Source organism: Miscanthus floridulus, chromosome 6 (genome assembly GCF_019320115.1).
Source record: "Miscanthus floridulus cultivar M001 chromosome 6, ASM1932011v1, whole genome shotgun sequence".
Taxonomy (NCBI): Eukaryota; Viridiplantae; Streptophyta; class Magnoliopsida; order Poales; family Poaceae; genus Miscanthus; species Miscanthus floridulus.
The window spans coordinates 19,291,146-19,314,816 of NC_089585.1; the positions used below are offsets into that span (position 1 = coordinate 19,291,146).

Below are 23,671 nucleotides of genomic sequence, written 5' to 3' on the forward strand. Positions count from 1 at the left end.
CAATTAAATGGAGGATGCAACACAGTGCAAAACGCAACGATCACCACCTCGCCAACAATGTGTGCGGCATAAAACATAAGCAGAACTGTATTCCTCACTGCTCTAAAGCAGATCCTCACACCTTACAACAGAGTAATGGAGTAGAAATATAATGATTAACACCATCTCACTAAAGTTCAGAACAGGCATGCCACATGGACATGGTTACCAGCCCTCTAGATATATAATCGACAAAACATGGCAAATGGCCAATTGGGTACAACTACAAACAAAGTACAAGAGCTACTCATAGTTATGGTAACTCGAATGCGACTTTTATTTCTTTGGTCTTAGATGATTGAAGTCGAGCTTTTCACGCTTGTTGGACTTGCTTGATCCACGACCATTGCTTTGCGAAGATGACCTACCATCAACGTTCGTTTTTGGTTCCTTATAAGATGGCAGTGTTTCCATATCGAGTTCGGGCTCTTTCCTTTTCAGTTCATTCAGAGATATGCTTTCTGAACTGGGAATGTCAAAATCTCTAAATCTCGATGCTGGAACTTCATCCCCTCTGCATTTCATTGCAAAAGGTATCACATGCAAATTCATATCAACCATATATCAAGTAAAGATGAAGCAGTCCATCAATATACATTTCATAGATAGAAAAACTACAGAAGTAATCTGATATTGAAGTACAGAACTGTAGATGCTATACTACATCCACAACCTTTTGTATGGCCTACAGCCTACTATTTAGTGATAAAACTGAATCTGGTTTTGATAGGCCATTTGCACTACGATAGAGAATGAGCTTTTGTAAGCATGTATGCAGATCCTGAAGCTTTCATAGCATATACACAAAACTTTATAAAATTAAATAACCTTTGCAATTTCCATCATCCCCATTCAGTAAAACAATACAACGAGAAGACTGTTAGTATATAGTTCGTTAACAGATACAAAACTCGAATCTGAGAAGTCCATAACATCTCAACAAATGGATTCCATACGATTTTAGAAATTTTCATCCTGACATTGGTGTCAATTATCAATTACGAGTATCCAGTAAACCAAGTGTTATAACATCTAAAATGTTGACATAAACTTGTCTCATATCACGACGCGGACAGTTATTAGTGATTAGTTTATAAGCATTCCAGCTCTTTCTTATTTAGGTGCGCTTATCATTTAATAATTACCAAGAAACATATTTTGTGACAGATTGAATTTACTAAAGTAACATAACAGAGAAATAGCTAACCTGCTGGAGTTTGCACTGTCTTGGTCACGATTACTGGGGGAAGCTGATTCTGTTTGGCGGTCACCTCTTGCCTCTTCATTTAGTTTCTATACACATCTAGGATTGTGTAAGGGAACACAAATCTACAAGTACATAATTGCCAGAATGGCATATGCAACAAAAACAACCTTCCAAACTCACATCGATAGATGGATTGAAATTTTGGAAAGACATCCGACCCTTTATAGCTCCTGGGTGAGGATTACCCTCCATGATAACTATGCTGCATAGAGAAACAGTACCAGTTTAATCAGCACCTGCGCATGAAAGCTAGTTTTATCAAGAATTTTCCACACGACATTAGTAGCTATAATAACGAAAATGCGCATTTATCTTTTTCAATGTATGAGGATAATCGTGCCACACAAGTATGTAACACTATTCTAACACTTCTACAATCCTACTGCCATAATCACATAAGCATCTTCATGTCCATTTCTGTCCAGTTATTATCACTGTTGGAAAAAAAAGCTGCAATATTCATCCAACATGCCATGAACAGTCCATTTTAATTGGATGGAAAGGTATACCAAAACTAAAATGCACATGTTCACTGTACACAGTTTTCATGCTAGCCTGAACTGAACTCTCAAATCTCCGGAACCATGTTGATCAAGTAGAAGACCATAACAGCAGGAAAGAATGGAAACAAAAACAAGCTTTTAATCTCCATACCACTTCCTAACGATCTGCCCTGACGAGCCGAAGCCTCCACTCGGCGCCGTCACCACCTCCTCCTGTACCTCCACCTTGGCCTTCTCCTCGACCTTCTGCGCAGCCGCGCCGCGTTGCATAAACTGCGCCGCCGCCCCCACAAACACAGAAACGCCGTGAGATGCCAGCCAATCCACGGCGACAGAAGAACCGAGGGCGGCAACGGAGAGGGACTCCTCACCTTCAGGTTCCTCAGGGTGCTCGAGATCTCCCGCTTCGCCGCCATCGCTCCCGCCGCCGCAAGTCGCCGGTTCGATTCCTCCCCCTCTCTTTGTCCCAGTCCCCCAAATTTAGGGTTAGGGTTTTGGGGGTTCGCGGCGTAGCGGAGCCGCCGGCGAAGGGGAGCACGAGAAGAAACAAAACAGAGTCAGAGCGGGTTCGGCGCGGGGCCGAACACGTAATTTCGTCGGCAGAGCCTGACGCGTGGGGCCCAGAGGCTTGTGACATGAGGCTCGCGCGTGTTTCTTTCGGCCGATTTCACCGGCACGTGGGCCGGGCTTGGTGTCCTGGAGCCGCGGACGAATTCCAGCCCGTTCGGTGGCACGTGGGCCGGGCTTGGTGTCCTGGAGCCGCGGACGAATTCCAGCCCGTTCGGATGGTTGGTTCGTATCGTCGCTGATTCGTGAAGAAGTACTGCTGGCTGATTTGTGTGAGAGAAAAATACTGTTTCGACTGAAAATTTACGATCGTTTACGAAAAAGCACGGCCAAACAAGCGGTGCTTGCGGAATCCGCCGCCCCTCCCCTGCAACGGGAGCACTCCCATAAATTTGAGTCTTCACGTTGGCTTGTGCCCCCGATTGGATTTTGATCTTCTGTTCCCGTGCCAAGTTCGAAGATAGAGAGAAGATTTTGACAGGTGCAAAGGGCTCGGGTTCGACACATCGCTCGCCGAGTTCACGATGGTATGATTTGCTTCTCGAATTCTTTTCACGTTCATGTTCCTCCTCTTTTTTTTCTCCAGATTTTCGTAGTCTGGTCAATCCGTGAAGGGTTCTTGGTTGCTTAGATTAGACTAGCATTGCCTAAAACGATCTTAAGTTACTGTTGATACGACGATCAAATTTGCTGCTCAGACTACAAGCGACCAAATAAGTCGTGGATTGAGTAATTCTAGTCGATCATCATTATCTCCTTTTGCATGATTTTGGATCAACAGAGTTAGACAGAAGGACGGATCAACTAATCTTGCTTGATCTTCACGTGCAGGATTCCGAGGAGTATCTCCGCTTGCAGTCGCAAACGTTCGTGCAGTATTACCGCTGCCTGCCCTTGTCTCTCCTGAAGAAGGAGAACGCAGCTGAGGACGGAAATAGGGGTAAAGCTTTTTGCTTTATTCCTTGTGTTTTTTTCCTTCTAATTTCCTTTTCTGCGGGATACAAATATGCAATGTGCTAACCTTCTGTTGCTGCATCTTGATTTTCAGTTATCATGCCGCTGTCTGCCCTTGATCGGCTTACTCGCCTCAACATCCAGTACCCGATGCTGTTCCAGATCAAGAACCCCAGCACCGAGCGCGTCACGCACTGCGGCGTGCTCGAGTTCGTCGCCGACGAAGGGTTCATCCACATGCCGAGCTGGGTAATTACAAATCGTCCTTCCAATGCAAACCCCTAGTGCATGATTAATACTTCAGTCGCTATTGAACCTGACGCTGACGCCTTGGGTCTCTGTATTCTTTTTTTTTTTCCAGTTGATGGCGCACCTGGGTGTCCTCGAGAACGAAATCGTGCTGGTGAGGAGAACGTCGCTGCCCAAGGCCACCTTCATCAAGCTGCAGGCACACACCAAGGACTTCCTCAATGTCTCCCACCCGAGGGAAATGTGAGTGCCAGATCGACGACGAATTTTTGAATTTTTCTTTGAGTTAAAGGCACCATATGTCCATTAACTTGTGAGGAGGTTTCGGTTAGGTCCATCGACTTCTAAAGTGACTTTTTGAGTCATTAACTTTGTACATCGTATCACCTAGGTCCATACTTTTTCACGTTGGCTTCTCGTGCTGATGTGGCATGATGCCATGGCCATGCAGGCCAACCGCAGCCCCACGGGCGCACGCGCAGAAGCCGGTGGCGGAGTGGGCGTGCGGCGGCGGCCTTGTACACGGTCCCGTAGGTGCTCTTCCCCATGATCTCCGCGGTGGCGCACATGCCAGCGGCCCATCAAAGTGCACCAGCTCGCCACCAACATCCCCGCCGGACTCCACCTCCACCGCGCCCAGCAACGGCGGCACCAGCGCCAGCACTGGCCTCCTTGGCCGCCGCCTGCTTGGACGACGATCCCGACGACGATGAGCACGAGCGCCTTCCTGCTGAACTTGTGCCCTCCGCGCGAAGGCGGTTCCTCCGCGGGCAATGCCGGCGCGGGTGACGGGGACACCGGGCAGGGCGTGGAAGCAGAGTACCCGTAGAGCAGGACGTTCCCCGTGAACACGGGCTCTCCGAACTTGCGAAACAGCGAGGACGGCGCCACGCGCGGAGACGTTGTTGTAGGAGACGTTGAAGGACTGGAGCGTGGCGGTGAGGTTGTCGAGCCCCGGCGGGATCTCGCCGGCGAGAGTGTTCCCGGAGAGGTCGAGCGCCTTGAGGTCGGACAGCGCGGCGAGCTGCGCCGGGATGGTGCCGTTGAGGCTGTTGCCGACGAGGTCGAGCTGCAGCAGCTTGGTGAGCATGGTGAGGGACTCCGGGATGGGCCCGTCAAGGGCGTTGTGCACCAGGCTGAGGAACACGAGCTGGTAGCTCCCGGTGATGGCCGCCTTGCTGTCACTGCTGCTGTCATCGTCGTCGAGGGTGAGCTTGGAGGTTGAAGACGGCGACTTGTCGGAGCCAGCGAAGGCGTTGGGGATGGGGCCGGAGAGGTTGTTGTATGAGAGGTCAAGGAACATGAGCGACGCCGACGCGGTGACCTCGACCGAGACTGCGTCAGACAGCGCGTTCCGGCTGAGGTTGAGCCGGACGAGCCTGGTGGAGTTGGCGACGGCGGCGGGGATCGCACCGGTCAGGCGCAAGCATACCCTGCTCTATGGCCGGTCGCCGGCGCGAGCTCCTCTCCGGTGGCTTCCTCTGGCGGCGCTTCGTCCCCTCCTCCATGGCCAGCCGCCGGCGCAACTCCAACAGCTTCCTCCGGCGCTCGTGTGCTCTGCCGCGGGCAAGGGCTCCGCCACGCGCGGGCACCGTCACGGGCCCGAGCTCGACCGCGTGCACGCTCCCGCGCGGGCGGCCTCCCGGCCCCTCGCTGCCGCGAGCTCCTCTCTAGCGAGCGCGCCGGCCATCCTCGCCGGCGCGAGCTCCATCCCCGGTGGGCGCACTGCACGACGAAGACAGGGAGGCCCCGTGCCCGCCGGTACGACGCTAGCAGACTGCTCGTCGTGGTCCTTCTACGGCACGACTGCGGACTGCTCTCTCTCGCCGACCTCGCCGCCGTCACTGGGGGCTTCTCCCCAGTCAACATCATCAGCGACGGCAGCTTCGGGTTCGTCTACCGCGCCATGCTTCCTGACGGCGCAGCGGTGGCCGTGAAGCGCGTCTCCGGCGATGGCGACGAGGGCGCCGGCAACCGCGAGTTCCACGCGCGAGCTGGAGGTGCTGGGCAGCCTGAGCCACCCGAACCTCACACGCCTGCTGGGCTACTATGCCGCCGACCGCGACCGCATCCTCATCTACGAGCTCCTCAAGCGCGGCAGCCTCGACGCCTGGCTCCATGGTGGCGATGCCGAGGACGGTGGTGGCACCGAGACGTTGCCCTGGCCTGCGTGGCTCGCCGATCCGAAGCAGCACGGCGAACGCAGCCACAGCCACGGCTAAGGCTGAAATCGGCAGAGCCCGCGGCTGGCGACTCCGCGGCGTGGCTGCCTCCTGTGCGGCCTCCCGTGAGGGAGAAGAGGCGGTGGAGCTTTTGTCGGCCGGGCGCAGGGGTGGGTGCGGGCACGTCCGATGGCGCATAGGGACAGGGCCCGCTCGCGTCCTCGTCGTCGCACTGCTTCTCCGAGGCCGAGGTGCATGTCGTCGTCGTGGCGCAGGAGCAGGACCAGCAGCAGTAGGTCGCAGCCACAGCCGCTGTTGTCCCTGAGGCCGCGTCGTCCACCGCGGGTGCGGTTGTCACGCTTCCGGCGTTGGGAGGAGGAGCGCCGGCCGTGATGCAAAGGCCGCGGCCACGGTGGCGGCTCCTTGCACTCCCGCAGCGGCGGCTCGCCCCGCGCCTGCTCGCGCACCCACGGTGACGGCATCGACTTCTGCTCATCGTCGTCGGGATCGTCGTCCAAGCAGGCGGCGGCCAAGGAGGCCGGTGCTGGCGCTGGTGCCGCCGTTGCCGGGCGCGGCGAGAAGCCAGGGTCTGGCGCGCGCGGAGGTGGAGTCCTGCGAGGATGTTGGTGGCGAGCTAGTGCATTTTGATGGGCCGCTGGTGTTCACGGTCGACGACCTGCTGTGCGCCACCGCAGAGATCATGGGGAAGAGCACCTACGGGACCGTGTACAAGGCCGCCGCCGCGTGCCCGCTCCACCACCGGCTTCTGCTCGCACGCCCGCGGGGTTGCGGCTGGCCTATATGGCCACGGCATCATGCCACATCAGCACGAGAAGCCAACATGTAGATGTATAGACCTAGGTGATACGACGTACAAAGTTTATGGACCTAAAAAGCTACTTTAGAAGTTGATGAACCTAACCGAAACCTGGTTAATGGACCTGTGGTGCATTTAACTCTTTTTCTTCTTTTTTTTTTTCTCAGGCTTTTGCTTTTGTGATGAAGCCGTCTGTCCTCTGAACTTGCCGTGCAGGCTGGAGTACAACTTCGGCAAGTTCCCGTGCGTGACCGCCGGCGAGACGATCGCGGTGACGGAGGGCGAGCGGCGGTACTACCTGGACGTGCTGGAGGCGCAGCCGGCCGACGCGGTCTGCTCCCTCGACACGGACTGCGCGGTGGACTTCGCGCCGCCGCTCGACTACGTGGAGCCCCCGCGCGTCGTCGCCAGCCAACAAGGAAGCGACGAGCCTCCGCAGCCGGCCCGGTTCACCGGCGTCGCGGCGCGGATGGACGGCAAGCCGGTGGAGCAGCCGCCCACGCCGTCTCCGGCGGCGGCAGTGAACGCCGTAGCTCCGGGTGTACCCAAGAGAAAGGTTCGATTTGGCGCCCCCTCGGCGGCTGGCAGTGGCGTGAGCAAGGGGAAGGCGGAGGGCAGGCCGGGCGGCGGCAAGGAACAGGAGAAGCGATTTACGGGGACTCAATATTCCTTGAACTCTTGAAGGACTGTGTGTTCTGTGGTTTTTGCGGTCCCCTTTAACAGAGGAGTGGATTTCCTTATATCAAAAAGATAAACAGAGATAGAGTGGATTTAACCGAATTTTGACATGTTCAACTGCATTATGTGCGGTTTTAACTTGTCGCTAGCATATGCTTCGAGAACAACCGATACTGTTTGATCGCAAATTGAGAAGTATCGTGTAAATTTTGGCCCTGCTGATTTTCTGCACTGTGAAAAAAAAAATTCTGTGCTGGGAATGGGTGTCTTCTTTCTCAACGTTGTGTGCGCAATGCATAGTTTAGAAAGAAAAAAAAGCAACACTTACGGTCTTTTTGGATCATATGAATTAAAATCAATATCTAGAAAATGCTTCTCATTTTATTATTAGATTACTTTCTAATTTCTCTTAATTTATGGAAACTAAATAGGACTTTTACTGAAAACCAGGACGAAATTATTGGGTGAAATTGTGGTTTTTTTTCCCTGATGAAAGGTTTCTCGGACTGCGACGAGTTATAATTTGCAACTAAATGTTGTGTGATATTGTGTAGTTTTGCATAACCGATTATTGTAGGATATAAATGTTGGCTGTATCACATAACACATGGCTACATCGTTCCATCCAAATCACTAAATCTTTTGGATCCAAAATCACACATATGACTATACATACGTGAATTTTTTGTGATATAAGAGCACTGCTGTGACAAACAAATTGATGAATAGATGTAGAAAAAGAAAATACAATTGCACTGACAAAAGCTCCAACGATGAAGTTAAGGTTGCATAACTAATTATTTATCACACTTAGAGCAACTCCAGGAGACTCCGTATATCCTTCTTAATTGCTAGAAATAGAGATTATGATGAAACCATTCAACAACTTTTTTAAATGGTTATCTAAATACAACGACCATCTATTCCTAGATTTCTCGTTACCCAAAAATAGAAAATGAGAATGACTTTCTAGAGTGAGCACGAGATATAAAAAAAGCTGGTGGAGAGTGAAAAGATATAGAAAACAATGCAAATGACTCTTTAAATGATAATTTGGAAAATGAGATTTAGAAAGACTCTTGGAGATGCTCTTAGTAAATGTAAATACGAGTTTGTCATACTTCATGAGTTTAAATCAATTCATCAAGTATCATGCAAAAATATAGTCGATGTTATAATATATCGAAAATCGTATATACAAACAATAAATAATTGTCTTCTATATCTTGTGTTAGAGACCGTCAACTGCATTTTGTTAGCATCTTTAGCCAAGTAATAGAAACTTTGTAGCTATCAATATTTTCACTTCTGCTATCCTACGTGGCCTTTGCATACTAATAAGGAAAGATAATGCAGAATGGAGTATGTCAATGTGCGACCTCTGATGCTCTGCATACAACTTATGTGAAATGACAGGGGGTTTTACGCTAATACTCCTGGTCCCGTGTTGATCGCCAAGGCCCAAGACGCCAAGTAGACTCGAGCTCGCGAGTCGCGAAGAGGAAGAGGACGACGCAGCAAAAAGGACAAGGTTACCAAAAGCTCCAAACCCCTCTTCTCCCCCGCTTCCGGCGAGCCCTGTCGCCGCCGCCGCCGGCCGAGATGTCATCGGTGACCCGCCCTCGGCGGGAGGCCGACTTTGCGCGCTTCCCGTCGTCCACCCCCATCGTCATCGACAACGGCGCTTCTACGTTCCGCATCGGGTAAGAGCTCCTGCCGCGCCGGGCACTCCCCAAACCCTAACCCTAGCGGGCCTTCCAGTATTCTGTAACGTGGCGGTTGCCTCCGTGCAGGTGGGCGGGCGAGGCGGAGCCGCGCCTTTCGTTCCGCAATGTCGTGCAGAGGCCGCGCCACCGCAGCACTGGTACGCCGCCTTACGCTACGGAGAATGCTACTTCGTGTTGATTTGGTGGTTGAAAGCTGCGTGGAAGTGTAGATTTTCTGTTCTCGTGTTTGCTTAGTTGCTACTTGCTTTTTGGTTTCAGAAGTTGAGTGTGCAGTTTCCCGCTGGCAGGAATTATACTTTACTCTTAAGAATCGGTATTGTTGTGGGGGATTCAAGAGCGTTTACTCTTTTATTTGTTGTTTATATGACTTGTGTGACAGTACATTGATCATTTGGGACGGTTATAGAGTTCGATTCCGATACCACTCAAGCTGATTTCCATTTGTTTGTGTGATTTCACTCTTGTCTGCATGAACTAATTATGTTGTAGTACACGGGAATTGGATACAAATTGAAATTTTAGTTGTCTGTATAGGCTCGATAGGATTGTGTTTTATGATCCCATGTTACTTTGGTCCGTATCATGTACTTGTGCTACAAGTAATCCTGTAAAATGTTCTAAAGCCCAGATATTTCTACTGTTATCGTTGTGTTTGCTGAGTGCTCTGTAAGCTTCATATTGTTTTGAATGATTATATGAAAGGAGCAGAAATTTACTTATTTGAAGCTCTCAACTCTCATGTCTGTTTCAATCAACGGACTTGCAAGAGGATTAACTGAAAGTTTCATTATTCAACTCATTGTAATTTAATTTCCATGGTACAGGTGAAACTGTTTCAATTGTTGGGGACACTGATCCATCTCTAATGAAGTTCTTTGACTGCACAAGATCAGGCAGTTCGCTCTCCATTTGATGACTGATGTTGTCTATCAGTTCGAGTACATGGAATATGTTTGTTCTCTGACACCATCCACCAGTTTTTAGTTCTCAGTAGATATATAGATGGTTCTTTGTTATTCATATTTAATTTTGAAGATAGATAAACCAGTGATCAATCTGTTCCATCACCCTTCTCTAGAATACATTTAAACAACTACATTCTCGATAAATCACATTAGAAGTTTTAGTTAGGGCAAAATCACTAAAGTACTACATGTGTTAAATGATATTTTTATGTCCATAATCCGTGGTTGAAACATGATTGATGGTAAAAAACATTGTCAAAGCAAAATAGTGAAATACTCCCGTAAACTGTTTTATATTGAGTAATTGCTCCACTATTAGCCGAGTGATCATCCGTCTCATGATTCAGATGGTCCCCTATAATGGCAGTAAATGCCAATTGCAATCTTATGTCCTCAAAGATATAAAGAAAACATGTGACTTCTTAATTTTCTGGATCATGGTGTTTACACTCTAGGGCATATTCCTTTTGCCCTTGTTATTGTTCTTTTTTCTTGTCTAATACAGTATTATTTATCTATTGCAGATTCTTGACTATGGCTTTGATCGATTAGGTGCCAATTCAGAGGTAAATTTGCATTGTGTTCTGGTTTCTTTCCAAAATAATTTATATTTCTTCTGTTGTTATTGAACTATTATTATCTTTACCTTTATTTGTTAATTTGCTGTGCATTGTATTTGAGACATAAGAAAAAGTGCTGGTGTAGCTAGTCTTGTTGAATCACAGGAGCCTTGGGTGGTTTATATCAGTTCAGTGTGTGTAATGAATCTGATGATACTGGGTTCTCTCCAGATGCAGATCTTAGAGGTTCTTATATTGTACAGAGTTCATCTGTAGAATTTTTCAAGTCAGTTGGGTGTCCCTAATATTTCCAAGACGAACTCAACCTGCAGCCTTTCATAAAGGCGAGGCAAAATGACAATAAATGAGTGGTATTGAGCTACTCTACTTTAAATACAAAATGAGCATGGGTTGTCAAGTTAACTCTGTTGGTAAGTTTGTTCTCCTTACCAGTCCATGGTACCGAAACATAAACAAGGAAGAGTTGTCTTGCCTAAATCAGCACTTCCATGTTCCAATAGTGTAATCACTGCACATTGCTTCAGTTATGTTAATCCACATCAGACATGCAGACACTTATTAAGACGGCTATATTATCTGTCCGTATATATCCTTTACCAGAAATTTGTGACTTCTCTTTCTTCAACCAAACTGTTATCCGGCTGAGTCTTGTTGAAAGCTAACAATGATGCTCAACAGGTGGGCCATCCAATTCTTATGACAGAATGTGAATGTAATCCGTCCTTTTCTCGAGGCCCGAATGTCAGAACTACTTTTCGAGACATATGGTGTACCATCCATTGGTAATAATTTCTGTGATCTCGATGTTATGAGCTGCATCTAGTTATATGTTATTAGTTACTTTATCATAAGGTTTGCAATGCTGACTGCTGATGCTTTCTATCTGAAATGTAGCATTTGGCATCGACAACGCGTTTAGTTATAAGTACAATCAGAAACTTGGAAACTGTAACGGAGACGGGCTGGCTATTTCATGTGAACATGGAACTTGTCATGTTGTTCCAGTAAGTTCTTGTCCCCAAGATACCCTCTCTCTAACTTTCACCAGATATAACAGAATGTTTGGCTGATTTTGTCTTCCGTCCAGGTAAAATAAATACATTGCATATGTGTTTTAAATATTGCAATTCATGTTTAATAATATTTGACGACTAGAATTGTATCTATTGATAATTCTGTGGTAAAAAGAAATGAATCTACCACTGCTGAAGACTGCGTTCGCAGGCAGCTACAGAGTATTTTTATTGACATCCCAAGATGCTGTCATTATTCACATTTTTAAGGGAAATTGTCCACTGATACTCCTAGCCGAACAACTTTAGTCAAGCTTGCCTTAATCTAGTGTGATATTGCAGGTAATTTTGGGAAAAAAATATTATTTCAGTTTCTGCTGGTGTTCGACATACGGAATTTATCATGTTAAATCCATCCTTGAGTATATGAACCACAATATGGATTTTGCTCCTTTTTTTTGGGTAAAATGGATTTTGCTCCTTGGTCATGGTTTCATGGTCCCTGTAGTAGTCAATAATGAAAAGAAAACTCTACTAGAATCATTAAAGTATTTCTGTGAAATAAAATCTCAGTTTTTTTTCACCTGTGTATTTCAAATTAAATTGTTGTTTTTCTGAACTAAAAGCCTTGTTCGATCTGTTTTTTCAGTTTTTGAAAGGGCAGCCTGTGTTGGGGGCATGCTGCAGAACCAATGTTGGTGGATTTCACATTACTGATTTTCTGAGGCAGCTTCTCTCTCTAAAATATCCCTATCACATGTAGGTGATAGAAGTATATTTCTGAAGTACTTCATAGTGTTTGTTTTTCCTACCATGTAACAGTACCATTTTACATTGAACAGGGCAAGTATTACATGGGATAAGGCTGAAGAGCTGAAGAAGGAGCATTGTTATATAGCTCTTGATTATATGGCAGAGTTGCAGATATTTAAAGTAAGAAACTTGTATATATTTTTCTGTTCTTATATAAAGCTTTGAATTCTTGCATTCTTGTTTTCAATGAATTTGTATAGAGTGCATAGGGCTTTCTATAGGATTCGACAAATCGTTGTGCTTGTACTTCCTTGGGATGGTGATTCTTTTCTTCCAAAAAGTATATTAGTTATATGTTTTCTCTGTTACTGAACATTCTTGTAACACCATGGATTGATCACTTCATTCTGCAGAACAATAAGGAAGAAGCTGATGAGAAAATGAGGTATTGGCAGCTACCATGGGTTCCCCCACCAAAGGACGAACCACCATCTGAGGAAGAACTTGCAAGGAAAGCAGCTTTGAAGGAAAAGGCTAGTCAACGTTTGCGAGACATGGCTGCTGCAAAGAGATCTCAGAAGATAGTGGAACTAGAAAAGCAACTTTCCTATTTGGAGGAAGTAATGGAGCAACTTGATGAAGCTGAGGAACAAGAAGCAACAGCTATTCTAGGTAGATCTGGATATCTTTCCCAGCAGGAAATCAAATCTGCCATTTTGAAAGCAACACAATCCCTAAGGAAAGCAAAAGGGGAGTCCAATGGCAACGATGAGAAAACAGATGCCTCAGCAGCTGATAAGTATCCACTTGTATCTGTCCCTGATGAGACGCTGACGCCAGAACAGGTGTGTGTTTGTTCAGTTATTATCTACAGAGTTCTATTCATGTGCTTCTAACATCTGGATATTGTGTGCATACTGTAGATACATATTCTCTTAAGTTTACACCTTTACATACCCCGGAATCTCTAACCATTGTTGCATTCCACTTTTGTGTATTTTACCAGTTAAAGGAAAAGAAGAAACAGATATTACTTAAAACCACAACAGAGGGCAAATTGCGTGCTAAGCAGAAACGTGCTGAAGAGGAGGCTTTGCGGGAGAAACAAGAAGAAAAGAGGCTTGCGTAAGTTGTGATATAACCAGTTTGAAATTTATCTTCTTTGCTTTCTTATATCCAATGATAAGATACTCCTATTATTCCATGTCTTGTTAATTTTCAGTATTAGTTATTTCAAAGCCACTTTCAGCAAGTTCCTTCTTTAGATACTATGACCCCTTGTGGATCAATGTTCAAATATAGGACAAAACTGCATTGTGTATTTTGCCATAGCCAAATAGTGATTACCCTTTATAAATTGTATTTCCATGCATGTTTTTAATCTTGCATAAGTGACAAGGCCCTGTGTTTTTTTCAAGAGCAAAGGACCGAGCCATGTTGCTGCATTGAACAGGAAAAGAAAATGTGGCTGTGCCTATGTATTATGTCTCTAGAATTCTGTATGAATCGTCTACCTCATGTTTAGATAAATGACCTCAATCTTTTTTTAAATATTTGCCAGACGTTCTATTATATGCTACTCTTGTAATTTGTTTCATTCAACTATATAGGGAGAACCCAGAGTTATACCTTGAAGAGCTTCGGGCCCGATATTCAGAACTTTCTAAGAAATTTGAGCAGAGGAAGCGACAGAAAGTTAATGGTGGTCAGACAAATGGGAACCATAGCTCATCTGGTGGTGTAGGCCGTGGAGAACGGCTAAATGCAGCTCAGAAAGAAAGGATGCGGCTGCTTGCCTCAGCTGCATTTGATCGGGGCAAAGGTGAGGACACTTTTGGAATGAGAGACGAGGATTGGTTAGTCTACAACAAGATGAGCAAAGACAATGATGATGACAGCAATGATGACGATGAATCGGAACTTGTTCGAATCGCATCGAAGCTCCAGGTAAATCCCCGCTTCAAGATTTCCTTCTGGCGGTGACAATTCTATCCTATCTTAGTTTCATTTCAGATATGAACAATTTCGGCTATAATCAGATATCATTTGATGTTTCATTGTGCAGGAGATCGATCCTACATTTGTGTCCAAATCTGAAGCTGTTCAACTGACTCCAGAGCCTCCCAAAGTCCGGCCACTCACCGCAGAGGATTACAGGATTGCCATTGGGATCGAGCGGTTCCGCTGCCCTGAAGTCCTCTTCCAGCCAGGCATGATAGGAATCGGACCAGGCTGGCATTGATGAGATGGTCAGCATCTCACTCAGGAGATTAATGGAGGACTGAGTCTGTGAAGGAGCGCCTCTGCCAGTCAATCCTTGTCACTGGCGGGAGCTCCCTGTTCCCTGGCATGATCCCTCGGCTGGAGTCTGGGATACGGCAATATCGGCCCTACCTCGCTCCCCTGAAGCTTGTCAGAGCAGCTGATCCCATTTTAGACGCGTGGAGGGGTGCTGCTGCCTTTGCGGCATCAAGCAAGTTTGGTAAACAAACTTTCAGCCTAGCAGATTACAGAGAGCATGGAGAGAACCTGTTTCATCGGTACAACATTGTGTACTCGCTATAACTTCTCACACAGAAAATGACATAGTGAGCGAACCATCTCAGTCAGGCTATTTATTTGACAGCTGATACAAATTGCTGTAGCAACAAAGTTTTTCAAAACTGCAATTGATTTTTTTATATGATTGGAATTGGAGGGTTCAAATGATGATGGAATTTCAGAAAACTATAATATGTATTCCTTTTCTTTAGTCACCTGGCGGCACAACTTGGTTAAGAGCAGGTTAGCTGAATGCTCTATCAGCCTTCTTCGGGCTCTATGCAGCAGTTGCTCATCGCCTATAGCCGGAGTTCTGGCATGTCTCCTAGGCAACCTTCAGAATACAGACAATACCTGGTTTAGATATGGGAGTGGATTTGGATAAAAAGTTCGATTTAACTTTAGTTGCTTTGACTAGACGAGGTCTATTTGGATTTGATATCCATCGTTATTTGATACAATAAAAAGTTGAATATCACAGTACATGTGTTTATACAAAAATTGTCTATTCTTATGCTCATTGGTCATCATCAATCTAAAACCGGAGTACATCGCAAACAATCTTCTCGATCTAATTAATCATAGTAGTAACATATGAAGACGTTTGAGTCTTAACGTTGGTAAATCTTACATTCTATATATTCTATTGAGAAATGTCTGTTAGAACTTAGATTAGAAGTATAGTACGTTTTTAAAAACAATTAAAACTCAGTAATGCATTCATCACAGATGTCAAGATGGCCGAGTTGGTCTAAGGCGCCAGTTTCAGGTACTGGTCCGAAAGGGCATGGGTTCGAATCCCATTCTTGACATTATATTTTTCATTTTTTTTTCTGGGTTCAAGTCTATTTTTTTCATTTTTTCTTTTGTTTTCTTTCTGGGTTCAAGACTATTTTTTTTGTAACAAAACCTCTACCGTTTTTCCAAATTATTTTATTTTATTTTTTAATCTTATATTTTTCATTTTTTTTCTTTTGGTTTTTCTGGGTTCAAGTCTATTTTGTTTTTTAACAAAACTCTGTCGTTTTCCCAAATTATTTTATTTTATTTTTAATCTTTTGTAATCTTGTTATCTTTTGTTTTTCTGGGTTCAAGTCTATTTTATTTTTGTAACAGAACCTCCGCCGTTTAATCCCAAATTATTTTATTTTTATATCTTTTGTAATTTAGGTTCAAGTCTATTTTGTTTTTGTAACAGAACTTCTACCATTTAATCCCAAAAAGAACAAAGTTATCCATGGTTACTTATATAGGGGTATTCGTTTTCTATTTTCTTTTTAAGTCTCTTGTTTTTCCAGGGTTCCAAGTCTATTTTGTTATATTAACAGAACTTCTACTTTTAATAAAAAGAACAAAGTCTTATATAGATATGGGTATGCCTTTTCTATTTTCTTTTTCAATCTTTTGTTTTTTCAGGGTTCCAAAATCTATTTTTGTTTTTTCAACAAACTTGTAGTACTATCTATAATCCAAAGAAGTACAAAGTCAACCGTGCTTACTTATATAGGGGAATTTTTTGAGCATACTATATAGGGGAAATTGATGGTGAGCAATGACATTGTTCGTAAAAGAAACGATTTTTAACCCCTGGGCTCTGCTATATCAGTATCATTCATGCTGTAGAAACGCGGAAAGCATGGCGCATCTACCACGACAAAGATATGAATCTCGTTTCGTAGATCTCGTCCCTACATTGGAGGGCTCCAAGGATGCGGCACAAAAGGCTCGCCTCCCTCCGACCACCAAACAATCTCCAAGAATAGCGGGGGGCAGGACGCAACCACTCTCCCCAGAATTCACCCTTGCAACAGCTATAACTCGTAAAAGTTGCCCTCAAGTTTGCCAACTTTAGGATAGGCCGAGCAAATCCATTTCTTGCCTTGCCGGCACAGCTCTGCATAGCTCCTCCCAAGCTTTTAGGATTTGGATTTGGATCGGGTGTGGTTCCTGTTCCTGCACAACCATGAGCGAGATCAGAAAGCTAAAGCGTGGGATCAGCACCAAACCAAGTGACCACCTCGTCCAAAATGGTAAAAGATCTTTCCATTTGGATTATTTGGACACCCAGTTTTGATTCATCGTTCTTAAATTCTTTTCCACGACATCTTGACATTGTTATCTTATTCGATCTCTTGATGAAGTAAGTGTGATGATGCGCCTGCGCTTACTTCGAGGTGGACATTCGTTTGCAGGCCAACATCCATCTTACGAATGGGAGGAGCAACAACGATATTGGCCTTCACCACGGGCGCCACCAGCGAGCCCGACAGAGTCGCCTAGGACCCCAGGCGGGAGCCAGAAGAAGGCGGTGCTGGGCAAGGTGAAGAGCAAGGCCAAGAAATGGATGCACATGCTGCATCACAAGAAGAAACCCGCACAAGAGGAGATGATGTGGACGCCCAGGGCTGGACCTGGACCCAGCGCAGAAGACAACAGGGCCAAGGAGGAGCGACGGCATGCCGAGTACCGTGGAACCCCCAGGAAACTGCAGCAACATGCACCTTCCTGTATGTCAGTCACAGGCCCACATGGAATCACCATCACATCAAATCAGCTGTTAATAATTGAAAATGAAGTATTACCTATACATCTTTAGCTGAATTCAGTCGAAACATTCAACTGTAGTATGGCTTCGCTATGGTGGAGCATGCGTGATAAATGTTTTACCGTGTGCATTATTACAGCGGGCGATCCAGAGAGGGCCTCTGAGGTGTTCCTGGAAGCATCACCAAGGCAGAATTCACCCGCACCGAGCCCCACTGCACACCAAGAGCAACCATACTTCAAGGTCAGCAGCAGGTTTGAGTCAGAAATGAAGGAAGCCAATGAGATGCTGATGGAATCGAAGAAGCTCCGTGTCAACACAACCAAGCCGAAGACTGTAACATTCGCGCCAACCATAGAACGCAAGTTGGGGAACGAGAAGAGTGGCTGGAAAGACAGGGAGCTGCCTGAAGCAGCATCCGAAGTGTTCCGAAACGCATTTGCTACAGTCTATCAGATGGTGCTCAAGATGATTGCTAAAATCCAAGAGGCAATGGTAGCATATAACATTGATAGGCGGCACATGATAGAGAAGTTAATATCAGTCAACAGATACCTGATGCTGAAGCTGGAACCTGGGGAAGATGATACATTGCTCTCAGAAGTAATTACTGATGCTATCCTCAATCTGTTTGACACATGGAGTGAGAGTGTTGAGAGGCCTTTGGTACGAAGGGCAAAGGAAATCTCTTCTTGGTTTCTGCAGGAAAGAAGAGAAGAAACACCTCCTGTTCCACTGTCTACATATCCTTGTGCGATCGAAGGTAAGATCATGTGCCAGAGTAACCCTGTAACCCTATCAGCAGAACATTATTATTGGATTAGCAGTGACTGTAAACTAATGCAATGCAGATGCAGAAGTATTTTATTCCTTAGAGAATGGACAACAGCTTGAAGCATGAGATCAAGACATTATGAAACTACATCGGTAGAATTCATTTACCTAACAATGTCAGGAAGCTGAAGGCAAAGGCGAAGAACATGCCCCAAGTTTATTTTGTTCATAGAACTATGTCACAGTTAAAACATACAATAGCTGCAAGTGAAACCGAAAGGTCTCCACAGCTTTGTACCAGGAACTTGAGTGAGAGAAAACAATCAGATCTTGATGAAGTTTCTCTTCAGTAAAGCTTGACATCATGATTGTATCAGAAACATGTATTCATGATGCATGTAATTAGGAACACGCACAATGTGTATATCATAGACACGTTGAAATAGAAATCCCCAATTGCAGAGAACAATTGTGGAAGAGGTATATAACATTTCTCTGAATCAACATTTAGCCCTCACATTCCCTATCCAACTGAATTTGGACACATCATACCATGGTTAACACAAACATAATACAAAAGGTAGATTTTATAAAAGACAAGATGCTTCTGCAGATTACAAAATGACAGTTTGCTTAGCTTGCTAGAAAACAAACTGTTACATAAACAACCACTCATTCCTTTTAATACAACAGCATTAGGGACTATGAGTTCAGTCCACACTATATGCTAACAGAAAGTTATCTGTCGAGGGCATCTGGCCTGTCACTGCAGCTCATAGGATGAAAAGGTGAATCCAGAATTTTTCTCATTGGTACACTTCAATTCGAGCTTCTGAAATGGACTGCACATGAAGAGAAAAAGAAGTGTTTACACCAGCCCACCTTCTCCATTAATGAATCCGATCCCATACCATTAATATTTGCAACAAATAAATGGCAGAAAAATATTCATTACCTGCTATTTGGATCATAATAAAATCCACTAATGGAGCCATCGCTACAAGAAAAGCAGACATAGTAGAAACCAGCGATGGTTAACCCACAGTCAGCTCCAACATTGACAAAATATTGCTCTTTCCATCTCTGCATGTAGCATCAGAGAAATGGTAAATAAAATGCATATCCATAAACAAATGAACAGGTCAGGTAATCCCATACCATAAATATATAAGGATAGTTGCTAAAGTCCAGAGACTTGCCACCATCTGTCTCAATCTGACTCTGCAGGAAGGGCATAAAAACAAATCATCAAAAGATTCAAGATGATGAACAATACCAAGTTAGGTAACCAATTACCAGAAGAGGCGTAAATGATGGGAACTTGGACCAATGTCTTATATCGTCCTCTGGTCTGCAAACAGTGTAAGAAAGATGTTTTCACATGTAAGTTTGGAATGCTGTGATGTGACCAGGACATACATAGAGATGGTATGAGCATAAAACATAAACACTCACGATGCCTCCCACTTGCCAGTGAAAAAAGTGTAATTTTTAGCATCCACTATCTCCCCCTCCCAAAATGTCACTACCTATAGACAGAGACAATACATGAGGTTAAAAACATCGCTTATTTCTGTATTTTTTTTTAAAAAAAATCCAGTCTTACACTCTGTCAAGTGGCAACACATATAATTCTCAGTTAATTTTTAAAAATTTGATGGCGCACAATTGTTTATTTAGCAAACCTATAACTAATATTGTCTTCAATGCATAACATTAGATTTCAGATTCAAAGTGGAAGAACAAATGAATACTCACAGGTGTATCTGCTAATGGAACATTAAGTGCTTCCATCGTTCCACATAGATAACCCTGTTCAAGATCGCAACCATGGATGCGGACATTCACTTTCCATGCTTCATCCTTCTGCAGACTTGAAACATTCTGAGTTCCAGCAAAAGACTGAAAGAAACATACAATCAAATTTAGTCAATGGCAACCCTTCAGGCTTCAATCATAAATCTGACACAATGCTTATTAGCAGTAGCCTGAGCTATATAAAAGAGCACAGCTGCATTTTGCACAATTTACTGTGAAAACCATAACCTATATCCCAGAACATCAAATGGAAACTTGAGGATAAACAGCACTACAGTTATTTCACAGCACACATCCAACAACGGTCCTGCCTTTCCTACCCAAGACACACACACACACAAACATGGAACGACGAAAAAGGAAGCCGAAAACCTAAATGATGATAAGCAACAGTCGTGAAATGTGTAGAATATAGAATAGAAATGGGAGCTGGGAGCAGTGGTGGTTGGCAGAGATGAAGACAAAATGGAGAACTCCTATTTGCTTTATGAAAGGAAATTGTAGAAGATCACAGTTAATAACACAGCTGTAACAAAATCAGTGATATGTACACATGTACCTTGCTGGACCACAATGATTTAGTTCTTAGCCAAAATTTCAAATGAAAGAACAAAAACACTTACTCTTCCAGCACTTAAGAGTGAACAGCTAGGAGGAGATGGGTGTCCAGTATTTGCTTCTTGCCCTGCAACGAATATTGTAATGAGTATGCCATGTGGAACTATTGAACTTAGAAAAGCATCACAGAAGCAGTTTTACGGTAACTGAAAAGAAAAAAGAAAGAAAGGAATATTTATGTTAAATAAATTCTACAAAAACTAGTTAGATTCCCACAAGGAAAAGCGACCATATTTTTTCAGATTAACTAGAACTTCCATCAACATGGCATCAATTGGTTTTCTGACAACCAGCAAGCAATACAGCATGAGCAGAAATGCTGTCACACTCAAGGCACACAGTCTCATATGAATAATGAACCATGATTTCGGACGCCTAGCACAGTCGTTACACATGAATGATCAAACGCATGCAAATATTAGCAACACTACGTCATCAGGGGGAAGCTTCCAATTGAAACTGGAACCAAATCGCAAAAATTTCCAAGGCCCCAAAGCATCAGACCCACTACTGACCACCCCAAGCTGACGCTCAAGTTCCGGAAGCAGTAATTTAGCCGATAGAAAGGATCAAACCGCCTGAATCAGTATCAAACTGCAGCCACACAGACTCCAGCTAAACGTACACCAATCTAGATCAGAAAAAAAGCTTCCAGCTAAAATTCAACGAAATGCATCACGCCTAGGCAACAAAGAGTTATAATCCGATAAGATCTAGACCTGATTGTACAAAGCGCACCTTATGCGCGCATAGCGTATTTATTGGAGACGGTGGGGTGCGAGGAGGGTAGGGGAACCTGGGGAGGGCTGCGAGGAAGGCGTGGCGGTGTCGACCACCCTGACCGGCATCCCCGACAGCCGCGCGGCGGGTGCGGTCGCCGGCGACGACGAAGAGGGCTGCCTTCCGAGAAAACTGCTGCGGTGTTGCCGCTCGCTGCCCCTCGTCTGTAGGATTGGTGTGGACAGTTTTGTTAGCGGGGTAATTGCAAACATGTCCTTACAGACCCCGGTGGCCGTGGCGGCATCAGCCAGGCCTGGCGGCGGAGTGGCGGCGGCGGCGCTCGACGCGGGCGGCGGCGGCGGCCATGCCGCGCACGCACGCGCGCCCTCGCATGGGTGAGTCGCGGGGTCAGGCCTGGGAGGGGAGAGGGAGGAGGGGGGAGGAGGAGGGCGCCGGCGCCTGGGCTTCCTCCGATGCGGAGGCGTGCGCGGGTGAGTCGCGGGGTTAGGCCTCGGAGAGGAGAGGGAGGAGGAGGAGGGCGCCGGTGCCTAGGCTTCCTCCGACGCGGAGGCGTGCGCGGGCGGGCCACATCGGAGATTTGCGTAGCGAGGAGAGAGGCGATGCTTTTTTGCGTTTCGTTTGGGCTCGTAGGCAAAATGGGTAACGTGTTTTGGAGGATGTTTTGGGTAGGCAAAAGTACCGTGTGGGACGTATTTTGGGTTTGCCTCTCCATGTTGAAGACCGTCTATTACAGACCCACTTTTCTCTTTTGATGAAATTTGTACCAGCATGGATTATTTGGATTTGTATATTGCATGAGATTTGTGACATGCTTCTCCTCAAGTTTTGTTCTTTTGTGATGCTCAAAAAAAAAGTTTTGTTCTTTTGTCAATTTTATCCATCCTTTTTTTTCATACATCAACTGCTACTTAACTTTGCTGTCCATATTAGGTTGTTCACCAACCTTGATACAGTTACCTTAGACAAAAAGCATGTTCGGCTGTGCTTATACGATCGTATACGATCGTGGATTATAAGTTGGAACAATATTTTTCTCTTACACCAAACTAGTCAAACTAGCCAGCAGTAAATAATCCACGATCAGTTTACGACGAAACGAACATGCTGAAAGTGTGTCCTATCACTGCTATAGTGCTACTTAGCTTTGCTATTCACATTAGCTCATGAACTTTGCTATTCATATTAGATTGCTCACCAACTTTGATACAGTTAGTTTAGACAGCTAGACAAAGTGCGTCTTGTCACAAAAGTGATGTTGTGGTAACCGCCAAGCAACCTAGATTATCTTCCTATGACTAAAGGTTAGGCATGTTATTGTTAAGGTGCCAATTAAGCATACTCTAAACGTGGGAAGTTAAATTTGTGCATATGTTCATGAGATTTACGGTTACTCTTTTCTTTTTAATGATATGTTTTCTTTTGCGAGTATAAGTTACATGTAGTACGATTTTCAAATTACACTACATGCATGTATACGCATTCTAGACCTATGATACCTTGAACGATCAGGTCATTTTATAGATTCACACTCTACCCCCTACGAGCACCTTCAAAAAAATGAACGAACAAATCATAACAATGATGAAATTCATCACAGGAGCCTCGTTATTGAAAATTGAGCGAACAAGTCTTAATATTGATGAAATCATCACATGCGCCTCGTTACTAATGGACACGTCCTTCCACCCGTGTCCTTTAAATCCAGAAATAAATTCAGAAAAATATGAACACCTTTGTCAAGTTAAGGAGCTAGTGGGAAGGTTCCACCATAAAAAAACCTAAGCAATTAAGCTATGCTCAGTTCGCAAAGTACGTAATTATCTTTAAGATGTCTATTTTAATACAATCTTTCACTTCACACAATAATCAAATTATTGATTTTAGGTACGGTTTCTACAATTTTGTAGTTCTCAATACCAAAGTCGAAGAGTTCTCAATAAAAGCTACAACTTGTAGTTGAAGAGTTCTTTATTTGAAGTCGCTTATAATCCCAAATATGTGTTTTAAGTTCATAGATTTTGAAATTCAAAATCTAGAATTTGTAAACGACCTTGAGTGTTCATATAGTTCAAACCAAAGTTGTAGTGGTCGACCTGATCTACATGTTTGTTGTTGATAAGTTTTTTAGTGCCTCAAATATTTGTTTTAAATTCACATATTTTGATATTCAAAATTTTGAATTTTTAAAACAATCTCTGATGAAGACACATCCTATACCAAAGTTATAGTGCTCAGACAAGGTTCAAAACTATGGTTTTAACTTTTTAGTAGCAAAAGTATTTAATATAAGATTATGAAATGTTGATATAAAAAGATAGTATCCTATATATAGTTATAAATGAGTGCGTGGTGTATTAGT

The 23,671-nt window shown here is 44.6% G+C and overlaps 5 protein-coding genes and 1 non-coding gene across 7 annotated transcripts; 4 read left to right on the forward strand and 2 right to left on the reverse strand.

Annotated features, from left to right (window-relative positions):
• Positions 1-65: 65 nt before the first annotated feature.
• Positions 66-2,374, reverse strand: LOC136457785 (suppressor protein SRP40-like). The gene is made up of 5 exons (XM_066457792.1): positions 2,181-2,374; positions 1,961-2,082; positions 1,427-1,508; positions 1,247-1,332; positions 66-553 (listed from the first exon to the last, which is right to left on the reverse strand). Exons 1-5 carry the CDS (start codon positions 2,223-2,225, stop codon positions 316-318), a joined length of 573 nt encoding a protein of 190 aa, XP_066313889.1. The 5' UTR covers positions 2,226-2,374; the 3' UTR covers positions 66-315.
• Positions 2,375-2,444: 70 nt separating this feature from the next.
• Positions 2,445-7,387, forward strand: LOC136460310 (uncharacterized). Its single transcript, XM_066460062.1, has 5 exons — positions 2,445-2,597; positions 3,208-3,316; positions 3,425-3,579; positions 3,692-3,822; positions 6,775-7,387. Exons 1-5 carry the CDS (start codon positions 2,445-2,447, stop codon positions 7,238-7,240), a joined length of 1,014 nt encoding a protein of 337 aa, XP_066316159.1. The 3' UTR covers positions 7,241-7,387.
• Positions 7,388-8,701: 1,314 nt separating this feature from the next.
• LOC136457786 (actin-related protein 5-like) lies at positions 8,702-15,184 on the forward strand. The gene is given in 17 exon segments (XM_066457793.1): positions 8,702-8,939; positions 9,030-9,100; positions 9,788-9,855; positions 9,857-9,880; positions 9,882-9,914; positions 10,453-10,494; positions 11,188-11,241; positions 11,243-11,291; positions 11,404-11,513; positions 12,172-12,281; positions 12,365-12,455; positions 12,689-13,120; positions 13,282-13,400; positions 13,886-14,222; positions 14,341-14,499; positions 14,501-14,557; positions 14,559-15,184. Coding segments are annotated over 17 exon segments (2,139 nt in total). The 5' UTR covers positions 8,702-8,838; the 3' UTR covers positions 14,841-15,184.
• Positions 15,185-15,547: 363 nt separating this feature from the next.
• On the forward strand, positions 15,548-15,628 carry TRNAL-CAG (transfer RNA leucine (anticodon CAG)). The gene has a single exon. It is a non-coding gene; the product is annotated as a tRNA-Leu (tRNA).
• Positions 15,629-16,460: 832 nt separating this feature from the next.
• Positions 16,461-18,562, forward strand: LOC136457787 (uncharacterized). Of its 2 annotated transcripts, XM_066457795.1 has the most exons (4): positions 16,461-16,846; positions 17,009-17,323; positions 17,501-18,124; positions 18,213-18,562. In XM_066457795.1, the coding sequence occupies exons 1-4, from the start codon at positions 16,780-16,782 to the stop codon at positions 18,260-18,262; spliced, it is 1,056 nt and encodes a 351-aa protein (XP_066313892.1). In that variant the 5' UTR covers positions 16,461-16,779; the 3' UTR covers positions 18,263-18,562. The 2 variants fall into 2 exon arrangements, with proteins under 2 accessions (XP_066313892.1, XP_066313891.1); XM_066457794.1 differs by having other exon boundaries at positions 17,501-18,562.
• Positions 18,563-18,704: 142 nt separating this feature from the next.
• LOC136457788 (uncharacterized) lies at positions 18,705-21,543 on the reverse strand. Its single transcript, XM_066457796.1, has 8 exons — positions 21,368-21,543; positions 20,577-20,638; positions 19,894-20,037; positions 19,591-19,664; positions 19,432-19,486; positions 19,294-19,356; positions 19,091-19,218; positions 18,705-18,977 (listed from the first exon to the last, which is right to left on the reverse strand). Exons 1-8 carry the CDS (start codon positions 21,417-21,419, stop codon positions 18,899-18,901), a joined length of 657 nt encoding a protein of 218 aa, XP_066313893.1. The 5' UTR covers positions 21,420-21,543; the 3' UTR covers positions 18,705-18,898.
• Positions 21,544-23,671: the final 2,128 nt, after the last annotated feature.